This window comes from Temnothorax curvispinosus, unplaced genomic scaffold (genome assembly GCF_003070985.1).
Source record: "Temnothorax curvispinosus isolate PA1 unplaced genomic scaffold, ASM307098v1 QBEX01015044.1, whole genome shotgun sequence".
Classification (NCBI taxonomy): domain Eukaryota; kingdom Metazoa; phylum Arthropoda; class Insecta; order Hymenoptera; family Formicidae; genus Temnothorax; species Temnothorax curvispinosus.
The window spans coordinates 1-10,409 of record NW_020224824.1 but is presented as its reverse complement, the minus strand read 5'-3'; the positions used below and the strand labels follow the sequence as shown (position 1 = coordinate 10,409).

General features: G+C 32.0%; 3 protein-coding genes across 5 annotated transcripts; 2 read left to right on the top strand and 1 right to left on the bottom strand.

Moving 5' to 3' along the window:
* The first annotated feature begins 195 nt into the window (after nt 1–195).
* Nucleotides 196–4,844, top strand: LOC112465299 (Y+L amino acid transporter 2). Its single transcript, XM_025032805.1, has 11 exons — nt 196–411; nt 1,000–1,395; nt 1,521–1,743; nt 1,819–1,934; nt 2,186–2,311; nt 2,377–2,521; nt 2,664–2,787; nt 2,877–3,077; nt 3,263–3,412; nt 3,483–3,660; nt 3,994–4,844. The coding sequence occupies exons 2-11, from the start codon at nt 1,215–1,217 to the stop codon at nt 4,056–4,058; spliced, it is 1,509 nt and encodes a 502-aa protein (XP_024888573.1). The 5' UTR covers nt 196–411; nt 1,000–1,214; the 3' UTR covers nt 4,059–4,844.
* Nucleotides 4,845–5,266: 422 nt separating this feature from the next.
* On the bottom strand, nt 5,267–6,558 carry LOC112465297 (V-type proton ATPase subunit F). The gene is made up of 5 exons (XM_025032800.1): nt 6,385–6,558; nt 6,155–6,236; nt 5,831–5,913; nt 5,457–5,579; nt 5,267–5,337 (listed from the first exon to the last, which is right to left on the bottom strand). The coding sequence occupies exons 1-5, from the start codon at nt 6,436–6,438 to the stop codon at nt 5,308–5,310; spliced, it is 372 nt and encodes a 123-aa protein (XP_024888568.1). The 5' UTR covers nt 6,439–6,558; the 3' UTR covers nt 5,267–5,307.
* Nucleotides 6,559–6,836: 278 nt separating this feature from the next.
* Nucleotides 6,837–9,221, top strand: LOC112465298 (brain protein I3). 3 transcript variants are annotated; one of them, XM_025032803.1, is made up of 4 exons: nt 6,837–7,077; nt 7,612–7,763; nt 7,854–7,991; nt 8,718–9,221. In XM_025032803.1, the coding sequence occupies exons 1-3, from the start codon at nt 7,008–7,010 to the stop codon at nt 7,983–7,985; spliced, it is 354 nt and encodes a 117-aa protein (XP_024888571.1). In that variant the 5' UTR covers nt 6,837–7,007; the 3' UTR covers nt 7,986–7,991; nt 8,718–9,221. The 3 variants fall into 3 exon arrangements, with proteins under 3 accessions (XP_024888571.1, XP_024888570.1, XP_024888569.1); XM_025032802.1 differs by having other exon boundaries at nt 8,711–9,221; XM_025032801.1 differs by lacking the exon at nt 8,718–9,221 and having other exon boundaries at nt 6,838–7,077; nt 7,854–8,679.
* The last annotated feature ends 1,188 nt before the right edge of the window (nt 9,222–10,409 follow it).

Below are 10,409 nucleotides of genomic sequence, written 5' to 3'. Positions count from 1 at the left end.
TTTCGGCTTGTGCCATTTATGACCCAGTTTACGGGCGAAGGGTTAAAGAATTAGTAAACTGTCATTTCTGCTAAACGTAGCCATTGATTGGTTATCGAATAGGAAATATCTAGGGTCCCGAGATCTTTTTCGGCGTCCAATCAAAATTCTTAAAGGAATTCTTACGAGAAATGAGGTATTAACGTTAACCTAAAACGCTTTAATACACGTGTTTTGAGTTTTGAGAGATCATAATTGGATCGTTAACGGCTTATCGAAGTAAATTTGAACAAATGTAACTCACGTACGAACAAATGTAAGTCACGTGATAGTGATAAGAAACGTGACAGTTTGAGTTTCAACTTCGCAAATAACGAGTACAGTGAAAGAAAATTAATACATATAGTGGATAATGCACGGTCATATTCACAGGTTAGATAAATTTCTAATATACCGTACCTTTTTCGTATTTCTTACTTTATTCACCTTGCCTTGTTAGCTTTTCAAGATGTATTTCTTTAAACTCGTATTTTTATTGTTATGTAAGTTATGTTACGCAAATCTATCTAATATATAATAATTACTGCTTTGTTTTACTTAATTATATTAACGCCTTTCCTTGCACAAAGAGGAGTAGACTATTGACAACGAAATTATTAATCATTATTAAAATAATTACTTTTTATAATAAGTCACATTTTTAATAACTTTATACGTTATTTTTTGCATAATATTGTTATGTTACTTCATGTCACCGTGTGATTATACACAATATTTCAAATTTAAAGCTTTAAACTTTAAGCGAATCTAAAACTTTACATGATTTATAATTTGCTGATTTAATTTAGAATTGAGCATAGAATTTTTGTTTATTATATGCATTGTGTATTTTGATATATATTTTTAAATGACTCATATTTCATTTTAAAAAAATATAGTATATATAAAATTAATAAAATTTTCTTACAAATTTTAGTCTGTCTGACGACAAGTTTACAGAATTATCTGTCATACTTTCAGATAATGCAGTTAATGGATATAAGCAAAAGATCCCGCCTATATCAAATTCTCATAAATCATTTATGACAATCTTTATCCACTGATCCACATAGTAAAATTAAAAACAGAAGTTTATAGTTAAATTATATTTATAATTAAAAAGAATAGAAAATCTTAAATTAGTACCTTGACTAAGAAGGATTTGGTATCTTCCGTGAAGACACTGTTTTGCAAAAATGGTGAAAGAAGCATCAGGTGAATCTGCAAGAGAGATACAATTAATAAATTCAGATGATGAAGGATCCATTCGCTTGCCATCTGATAATCAGCAAAAGCCAATGGACAAGGTACAAATGAAAAAGCAATTAGGCCTTTTGGAAGGAGTCGCTATTATATTGGGAATTATATTTGGCTCAGGTATACTTCATCTATAAATTTTCAATGAATAAAAATTTCAGTTTTTTTTTTTAACTACAACGTACTTTTATATATTTCATGTCTTTATACATTTGTATTGATATTTAAACTGAATGTATTTGCAGGCATTTTTATCTCGCCGAAGGGAGTAATACAGGAAGTGGGTAGTGTAGGATTATCTCTGATTATATGGGTGCTGTGTGGTCTGCTCTCTATGATAGGTGCTTTGTGTTATGCGGAGTTGGGTACTAGCATACCTCGCAGCGGAGGAGATTATGCTTATATTCACGAAGCCTTTGGAGCATTGCCTTCATTTTTGTATTTATGGGCCGCTAACTTAATTTTTGTGTAAGTAAATTTCCAATTAGATTTTACCAGTTGATGAAAAACTTTATGGAAAAACCATATTTTTGTCATTTACAGACCTACGACAAATGCTATCATGGGACTAACGTTTGCTCAGTACGTCGTACAACCATTTTTTCCTAATTGCACCACTCCAGATGACGGTGTGCGACTAATCGCTGCGCTGAGCATATGTGAGAATTTAGTGTCTTGTGTTAAAAATCAAATGTCTAATTATCTGAATGCAAATATATCTATAAAGTATGCAGATGAAAATATCTGTTGGCACGTTTCATCTGGATGCAGATATGAACTTAAAAGCAAATAGCTGGATACGTCTATATATGAATATAGCTAAATTTAGATAATTTAAATTGCTCGAGGACTTTAAATTGCTCGAGGACTTTATTAATAATATAATTTATAAAATCTACTGTGTTCACAGGCTTACTCACTTTCATCAATTGCTACGATGTAAAAGAGACGTCAAAGATGCAAAATATATTTATGTTTGCTAAAATTGGAGCATTGGTGATTATTATTATAGCTGGATTAGTCTGGCTTTGCTTAGGTATGTTTCTTAGCAAATCTTTAACGATGTAGTGTTCTTTAATCGAAGCCTGTTATGTTAATTAGGGCACAGGGAAAACTTCAAGAACAGTTTTGAAAACACGAATACCGATCCTGGCAAAATTGCTGTAGCCTTCTACTCTGGCATATTTTCTTACTCGGGATGGAATTATTTGAATTTTATGACGGAAGAATTAAAAAATCCTTATGTGTAAGTTGCATTGGCAATGTGTCATCTGGCAAAGATGATTAATCTTTCTATTATACCGTGGAAGAAAAGAGACAAGTCAAAACTTCGAAATATATCGATTTCATTTCCCGATTGTCAAAATTAACAAATAATTTCTTGTTAGAAATTTACCACGTGCCATTTACATATCACTGCCGTTGGTCACCTTAATATATGTTATGGCAAATGTCGCTTATCTGACCGTTTTAACTCCTACTGCTATGCTTGCTTCCAACGCCATCGCTGTGGTAAGTTGTACTCTTATCCAATATATGTAACAATCCATCCAGTTAAGATATATTATCAGACGTGTACAAAATTTAATTTTTTTATTTAGACTTTCGGTAATCAACTTCTCGGATATATGGCCTGGATAATACCTTTAATGGTAGCTGTGTCCGCTTTCGGAGGGTTGAGCGTTCACATTATGACGTCATCCAGAATGTGCTTTGTTGGCGCCAGGAACGGCCACTTCCCCTCTATGCTGAGCCACATCAACATGTCCAGGCTCACACCTACGCCTGCCTTAATATTTCTGGTGTGTACGATGCTAATTATATCTGCTAATTGTGTCAATTTTTTTAAGGCTCTTCATCTCTCGCAACTACATCGTATTATGGTCATAGGAGAACAAAAATTATAAATGTTCTCTTTTACATCGTACATTAAATTAAATGCTTTTCTTTTTTGTATATCATAACTCAATCCTCTTTGCATTTGCAGTGTATTCTGTCTCTCGTAATGTTGTGCACAGGTGATATATTTGTACTGATCACATACTGCAGTATAGTAGAGTCTTTCTTCATCATGCTCTCCGTAGCTGGAGTTTTATGGCTGCGTTATAAAAGACCTGATATGGAACGACCGATCAAGGTAACACGCTTTATATAAAATTATCAAACAGCAACTATATATCGAAGTCAATAATAATTTTTTTCCTCAGGTACCATTATGGATACCTATAGTGTTTGTAGCGTTATGCGCTTTTCTGGTTGTTGTACCATGCTACGAAAGACCATACGAAGTCGGTATGGGCATTCTGATCACCGTGTCTGGCATACCCGCGTATTTCTTCGGTGTTGCTTGGAAAAGGAAACCTTTGTGGTTCCAGAAAATTAACAGTTCGTAATTCCCACAAATATTGACTAAATTTATTCAACATTTATACAATCAAACTTTTCTATATTCTCTTACTTAATTCATTGGGATTATATAATCTCCTTATTCTGAATTTTCCCTTCAGTCAATTTTAATGGCATGCACAAAATGGAAATGGTGTTATCACGAATAACAACATTGCCATTATGTGCAAGTACCAAGTATAAAGTCGCGAAGCAGCACAAGAGATACTAGAAATTTATTAAGATTGAGAAAAAATGAACACAAGTTTAGAATACTGAGGCTGTTTAACTACATGTTTACATTTAATTTATATTTTCCTATTTTGTTTTCAGTTAAAGCTACTTACGCTGTACAGAAGTTATTTCTGTCTGCAAGGGAAGAACTCGAAATCGATTAAGTAAGCAGCAATTTTACAATTAAATTCGGTCGAATGTACGAACGTACACCGAATACACATTTACCAAAGAAATTTTGAGATTTGAAAAAGAAACTCATAATTTTACATATGAATACTAAAATTGAAAAAAGTATAGAATATCAAGAATCTCTCGAAAAAGATATAGTTTTAAAAGTTAAAGGATAATAGGCAACTAGAGAAATTCTCTAAAAGTACTTATATCTACAGATTACAAAAGTGAAGTGAAAGAACAGTAAATGATCTGTATTGCGAATAAGATAATCTGAGAAATGCATTTTATGATTCTTAGGCTACGGTCAACGTGACGCTACAAATGCTTTGGAGCGTTCTTCTTCTCTTTCTTTCTTCATTGAAAGAAAAGAGAAGAGGAATGCTTCGAAGCATCTGTAGCGTCACGTTGACCGTAGCCTTAATATTGCAAAAGGTGTGTCTTTCGTTTTCTTTTGTGTGCTCCAGTATTATTAATATATTCAATTAATTTATGATCAATTTTTTATTCTATTGTATATCAAATATTTACAAAATATTCATGTGTGAGAAAGTTTCGTAAGTATTTATGTATTGTAAAAACTGTATTTTGATAATGTCAGTATATTGCAACAAAAAATATATATATATAATTATATTAAATAGATTGCATTGTAAAATACTTCTTATTCATCCCCAACTTTCTAACATCCTTCTAACTGAACACATCGTTTTCTTCCGTTTCTATTTCACTAGGAGAATTATAATTATTGTTAAAATTATTGAAAAGATGGTAGAAATAAGAAAGAATTTTTAACTCATTTTCGAAGTTTGCATTTGCATTTTATTGTAATTCAATGTCAATATAATTTTCAGTATTAGACTCAATTAATTAATGTAATGAAGTATCGAGATAAGATGAATCAACAACAGTTTATTTTACAATTTTGGATTTTAAATTAAAAGTCATTATGTATATATCCTTATAACTAAAACTATAATTTTTTTCACACAGTTATTTTCATTAATAATAATTATGTATACGATTGTATGTATATATTCACAAAAACACATACATATACTTTAAAATGACGAGAGAAAACTAGCTATCTATTAGTTCTCACTCATAAAAGTGTATTAACGGCAATTTTACATCACTTTCACCGAATAACCGAGATAGACACGTGGAATGCGATAACCAAAAAAATAAATCTAGTTTATTGTACACATTTGGTGTGATCTTGTTAACGTCACATTTATATTAATGAATATCTTCTGGATTGAACATGCCCTGTAAACAATTTAACGAATAAGATTTTCAGAAAGATGTTATCTAACTGCAAGTTAAATTGAACAGCAATTTGCTGTTGTACAATGTGGTAATCAATTTGGCAAACAAACATGTCATACCTTAGCACGTCTCAAGATGGAATCTTTACTGGCGTCATATGGATGATCCTTGCTGGGAATTTCCAATACAGAGGGTATCGGTTGAGTATGACCGTCAATTACATGACGAATCATTTCCGCTACCTAGACAGAGTACTGAACGTTAGATTGAGAAATGTAACATTATTCGAATGCTTCATAAAATTGCGTTTGTCAGCGGCTATGACTCCATGATCAACTCGTTGTTTCAATTCAATTATTTAAATCAATACACAACGCGGCAGCGTTTGGCAGCGCTAATGTGTGACAGCGCATAAATATAGTTGAATTATTTAATGTTGGGATTTTTCGGAAAAATTTTAATCGCCGATGAAACAATCCTTTCAGCTACTTACATTCTGATTAATAAGAATGATGTCGATGTCGTCGCGCTTGACAAATCGCTTAAAAGTATCCTCTATTTCACTCACGGGTGTGTCTACAAGAATCGTTATTTCACGCTGTTAATTTACACTGTTGTAAGTACATTATTTTAATACAATTGTATGCATTTTCTACGACAATTATACATCATGACTTATTATGTTCCTTGTATATAGAAGCAAGACATAAAGAATAGTGGCTGATTAGCTAATCGGTCTCCTTCTTTTAAGTAATAATGGAAAATAATTGGTTGCTGTGCGCAAAAGCCATTGCAATATGCATACTAATATACATACTTTTGTCGACAACCATGAAGTTAGGCTGACGGTGCTTATTGATCTCTCCAACTCCACCCAGCAAGAAACCCACGCAAGTATCCTGAAAGTAATGTAACAAATCTCACGTTGTGGTCAAGCACCGGGGTCGATATTTTTTTATTTAACAAAAAAAAAAGAGTTGAATAAGGGAGACCATCTCTGATCAGATTGTCATTGCATTTCATCGTTTACATTTATCATTTGCTCACCTCGTCGCCGATCACCGCCAAAAGTTTACCCTTCCCTGCGGAATGAAGCGCCATTATACGTTTGTCTTGGTAAGCGAATTGAATCTCGCGAAAAAAGTTCTCGAGCGAAGCGAGAATCCGTCGTTTATTATCGGTTGCGCGTCAGCTGACGAACCACACCGTAGATCGTCACGTGTCACGTGTCACGTGCACTGTTGTTGAGGGGTCGCGAGATGGAGCGCGCATGCGCGAGATACGTGCTCACTGAGCACTTTTTACATGCTTATTATGCATGTAATTTGGATTTTTACAGTGCCGAACGATATATAAGTTTATTACATTCAAGCTTGTTTTTTGTAGCTGAACATTTTTTTTTTTATCTTTTATCTGTTTCTCTCAAACGTCTAATTGCGCGCATGTATTTTATTTGAAGTGCAGTAGGTAGAACTCGGTGTAGCTCACAACAGTCCGCCATTCTTGCTTTCCAAAAAGAAACCGATAGGTTGATATCAGCCGTCACGTGAAACACGCGTCATCATTAGCGCTGTCATCAGCTGTCATTGCTGACTGCTGTCATTAGCGCTGCCAAACGCTGCCGCGTTGTGTATTGATTTAAATAATTGAATTGAAACAACGAGTTGATCATGGAGTCGCAGCCGCTGAAAACGCCCGAAAAACCGCCACCGCCGTACTCCGTCGCAGCGGCTCCAGCAGGTGTGTCTCGCGATTTCTAGGTTAGGTTGTGCTGTCTGTAAAAGTATTCCTTTCTCCGCGAATTTTGCTTCACGCGCAAAATTGTCGATTTTATTTCGTTGGCGCCAATTTTCCTGCTGTCCAACTTTCTTGCTATCCAATTTTCTATGCTATCTGGTTACCTTTCATTAATTAGTTTATAGTAATACAGTTTCAACATTTGTTCCAAATTACTCACTTACGCGACTAATCTAGATAGTAGAACATTCTTGTCAAAAGTAAAGACCTAAGAATTGAAGTTTTTTACACATAGATAAATTATATAATTATACCTTCAATTCTAGTAGCACTTTTATTTTGCAAAAACAGATATTGTCGATAAAGCTAAGAGTATTTGCAAATTTATTGAAAAATTTATATTATATAAATTTATTGTAAAAAGTTAGTGAATTTAAAAAAAAGAGATATTTATTCGAAGAAGAAAGGAAAAGCGACAGTGATTCACCCGTAAATTATTAATATCTTGTATGTTTTCTAATGAATCTTTATCATTAGCGAATACGCACTGGCAACCACCTCCCGGATACTATCCTAATAACATCAACCCTGGATATCAAGAAAGCCATGTTCCATCGTACGGTGCTACACATTCCACCGCGATTCTTGTTCCAGAAATTATCATAGTCGGCGGCTGTCCAGCGTGCAGAGTATGCAAATCTTTTGTTACTCGAATATTATCATTTTCGCCGATTATGCTAAAGCCAAAAGTTAATAACATTTAAATTATGTAAAAACAGGTAGGTGTAATGGAGGATGATTTCACGTGCCTTGGCCTGCTTTGTGCGATTTTCTTCTTTCCTATTGGGATACTCTGCTGTCTGCTGTTGAGGACAAAACGCTGTTCTAATTGCGGAGCCTATTTTGATTAATTAAAAGTAAGAATTTCCTACGTTTGTATACAAAGAGTAATATCGTGTCAGATAGACTTAAAGTGGGTAGAAATGTTTTATCATCAATGTTAAGAATGATGAGGATCTGACATTTAATTAGAATAATATATTTTTATAGCTAAATAAATTAGTTTATATTGATTATTACAATTTGAAATAAAAAAGAAAGTTACAAAGTTTTAATTGTAACAATAATTAGTTGAGAAATAGGGATTATATTTTTATGTAAACTAAGTTTTGTTAATGCCTAGTTGCAGGCGTGTCTTATTAAATAATCTCTCATTTACTTTGCATAACTAATTTTGACCGATCGTTAATTTGTTCCTAAGGGCTCGTGGACAATGAGAGAAACAAGGAATTAAACATAGAGATAATTCCGTGTCTTGAAAAAATATGCGACTATAAATTATCTCTATGTTTAATTCCTTGGTCCTTATTCCTCTCATTGTGCGTGAGCCCTAAGACAGCAATACAATTTTATCTTGTTAAATTGAGAAATGTTGAATTAGAATAATATAGCCAAAGCTGTAACAATATGTATGTATATAGATAGTACATCTCTGTTGAATAAATTCTAAACGATGTATTTTGATAAATGAGTAAGCGTAATTTTTTAAAATCATCACTTATTACTTTATAAGACAAGATATAATACTAAAAATATTATTTGACATTTCTTAATGAATTAATTATATCCCTCTTAGTTTATAGGTAACAATCGTCCGATTTCCAACCACAGATTTAAAAAACTGAAAAGTGATATTATATCAATATTGTAATTACACTAATTGCGAATCTCTGATTAATATACTATTAAAAAGATGCAATCTCTCAATCATGACGAAGAGGAAGAGAGACAAAAAGTAAAGAAGTTGCGCGTGGATAATAAATGTCTCAGGCATTGCTGGTTTGTCTAATTATTTTATTAGTGTAACTATCGAATTGTTATCTAGTTATACGAATATCAAGTGCGTGTAAGTAATAAAGTTTCGTGAATAAAATTGTTCAAATTAAACAAAAATTTTTACTAAGAATTAGAAATAATAAAGAAGAGTTGCCGATGAATTTGGTAAAATTGTCACTTTTAAGGTATAAAGCAAACATTGTAATACAGACAATGGTTTTTAAGAGTTTCTGTATGAATTAATATAAAATATTTCATCGCACTTATGTTATAGAGAAGATAATGTCATAAAAATCTAAGTTATAAAATATCGAATCCCTTTTTAAATTATTATCTTTAGTAATATCTCCTTTCCCTTTCCATAGCAAATTAGAAGAGAGTTCTATTGGAACAAATGTTCCATCTACTGGAAGTAGATCAAAAAATGTAAAAATACTTGAATAAACATGTAAATTTAAAAGAAAAATTTGTAGTACTAAAGGTACCTGTAGTTGATGGATTGATTTTAACCGTGTTGTCAGCAACACTTGGACCAGTGGCACATAGAAAAACATAAGCAGCAAGACTTAAGGAAGTAATATAGTTAGTTGGATTAAGAAAATCAATTTTTTAATAGATATTTAGAAAATTTCGAGTCTTGAGAATGCGCTTTCGAGGTTTTAAGGGTAAATTCGATTATGATTTATTAGATTTCAGCGCATTATTATGACAACTTATCAAATCTATCATCGAGAAAAGAAAAAAGTCAAGAATTGAAGATGTCAAAAATTGTAAATTTTTAATATTCACTCACCTCTCATTATACAAAAAACTTAATTTTATTTACAAAAATTATCTAAAAAAATTAATGTTGTTACATTATAACATTTCTATATTCTTAATAATATTCTTATATATCATAATATTATTATATTCTTTTAAATAAACGTTAGACTTATTGTAATTTTGAAAGTAAACATGTTTTTTTAAAGAATATAATGTGCTATTTTTTTACTTGTGTCTTAGATTACCTGCTTCTTCTACCCTTAATATTTTACATATGTATATTCTCAACATAAATATTATACTTATTACACTTAAATATTATGCTTCTATTGATTGTTAAAACTTGGAGCTCACATTTATACTAATGAACGTTAATGTATGTGTGATCAAATATTTATCTAATGCTGTTGAGATATTATCATGTCTCTTGTTGATTATAAAACATTCTGCGATTGATCTTTGTCACAAAGAGATTATCAAAATGATATTACTTAAAATAAAATTACTAATACTTAAAAATAGAATATCTGAAATGTGACGCAAATTTCAAAAAGATTAATCGAATGCGGTAATAAATTATTTATTGTGTTAACAGCTGCAGCTAAGTAATTACGTTACTCTTGTTTTTCAACTTTATCGTCATCGAAGTTCAAATATCTCGTATCAACAACGTATAAATTGCTACGGAATAACCCTTATAAAAATTTAATACTGTAAGTGATTATTTGGCTAGT

Coding starts and splice junctions, on each gene's coding strand:
- LOC112465299 (XM_025032805.1), top strand. CDS start 1,215: ATGGTGAAAGAAGCATCAGGTGAATCTGCAAGAGAGATACAATTAATA. Junction 1,744..1,818: donor GCCGCTAACTTAATTTTTGT/GTAAGTAAATTT, acceptor TGTCATTTACAG/ACCTACGACAAATGCTATCA. Junction 2,788..2,876: donor CTTCCAACGCCATCGCTGTG/GTAAGTTGTACT, acceptor TTTTTTATTTAG/ACTTTCGGTAATCAACTTCT.
- LOC112465297 (XM_025032800.1), bottom strand. CDS start 6,438: ATGGCGCTTCATTCCGCAGGGAAGGGTAAACTTTTGGCGGTGATCGGC. Junction 6,237..6,384: donor TGGCGGTGATCGGCGACGAG/GTGAGCAAATGA, acceptor CATTACTTTCAG/GATACTTGCGTGGGTTTCTT. Junction 5,914..6,154: donor CTTCATGGTTGTCGACAAAA/GTATGTATATTA, acceptor CGATTCTTGTAG/ACACACCCGTGAGTGAAATA.
- LOC112465298 (XM_025032803.1), top strand. CDS start 7,008: ATGGAGTCGCAGCCGCTGAAAACGCCCGAAAAACCGCCACCGCCGTAC. Junction 7,078..7,611: donor CGTCGCAGCGGCTCCAGCAG/GTGTGTCTCGCG, acceptor CTTTATCATTAG/CGAATACGCACTGGCAACCA. Junction 7,764..7,853: donor GCGGCTGTCCAGCGTGCAGA/GTATGCAAATCT, acceptor ATGTAAAAACAG/GTAGGTGTAATGGAGGATGA.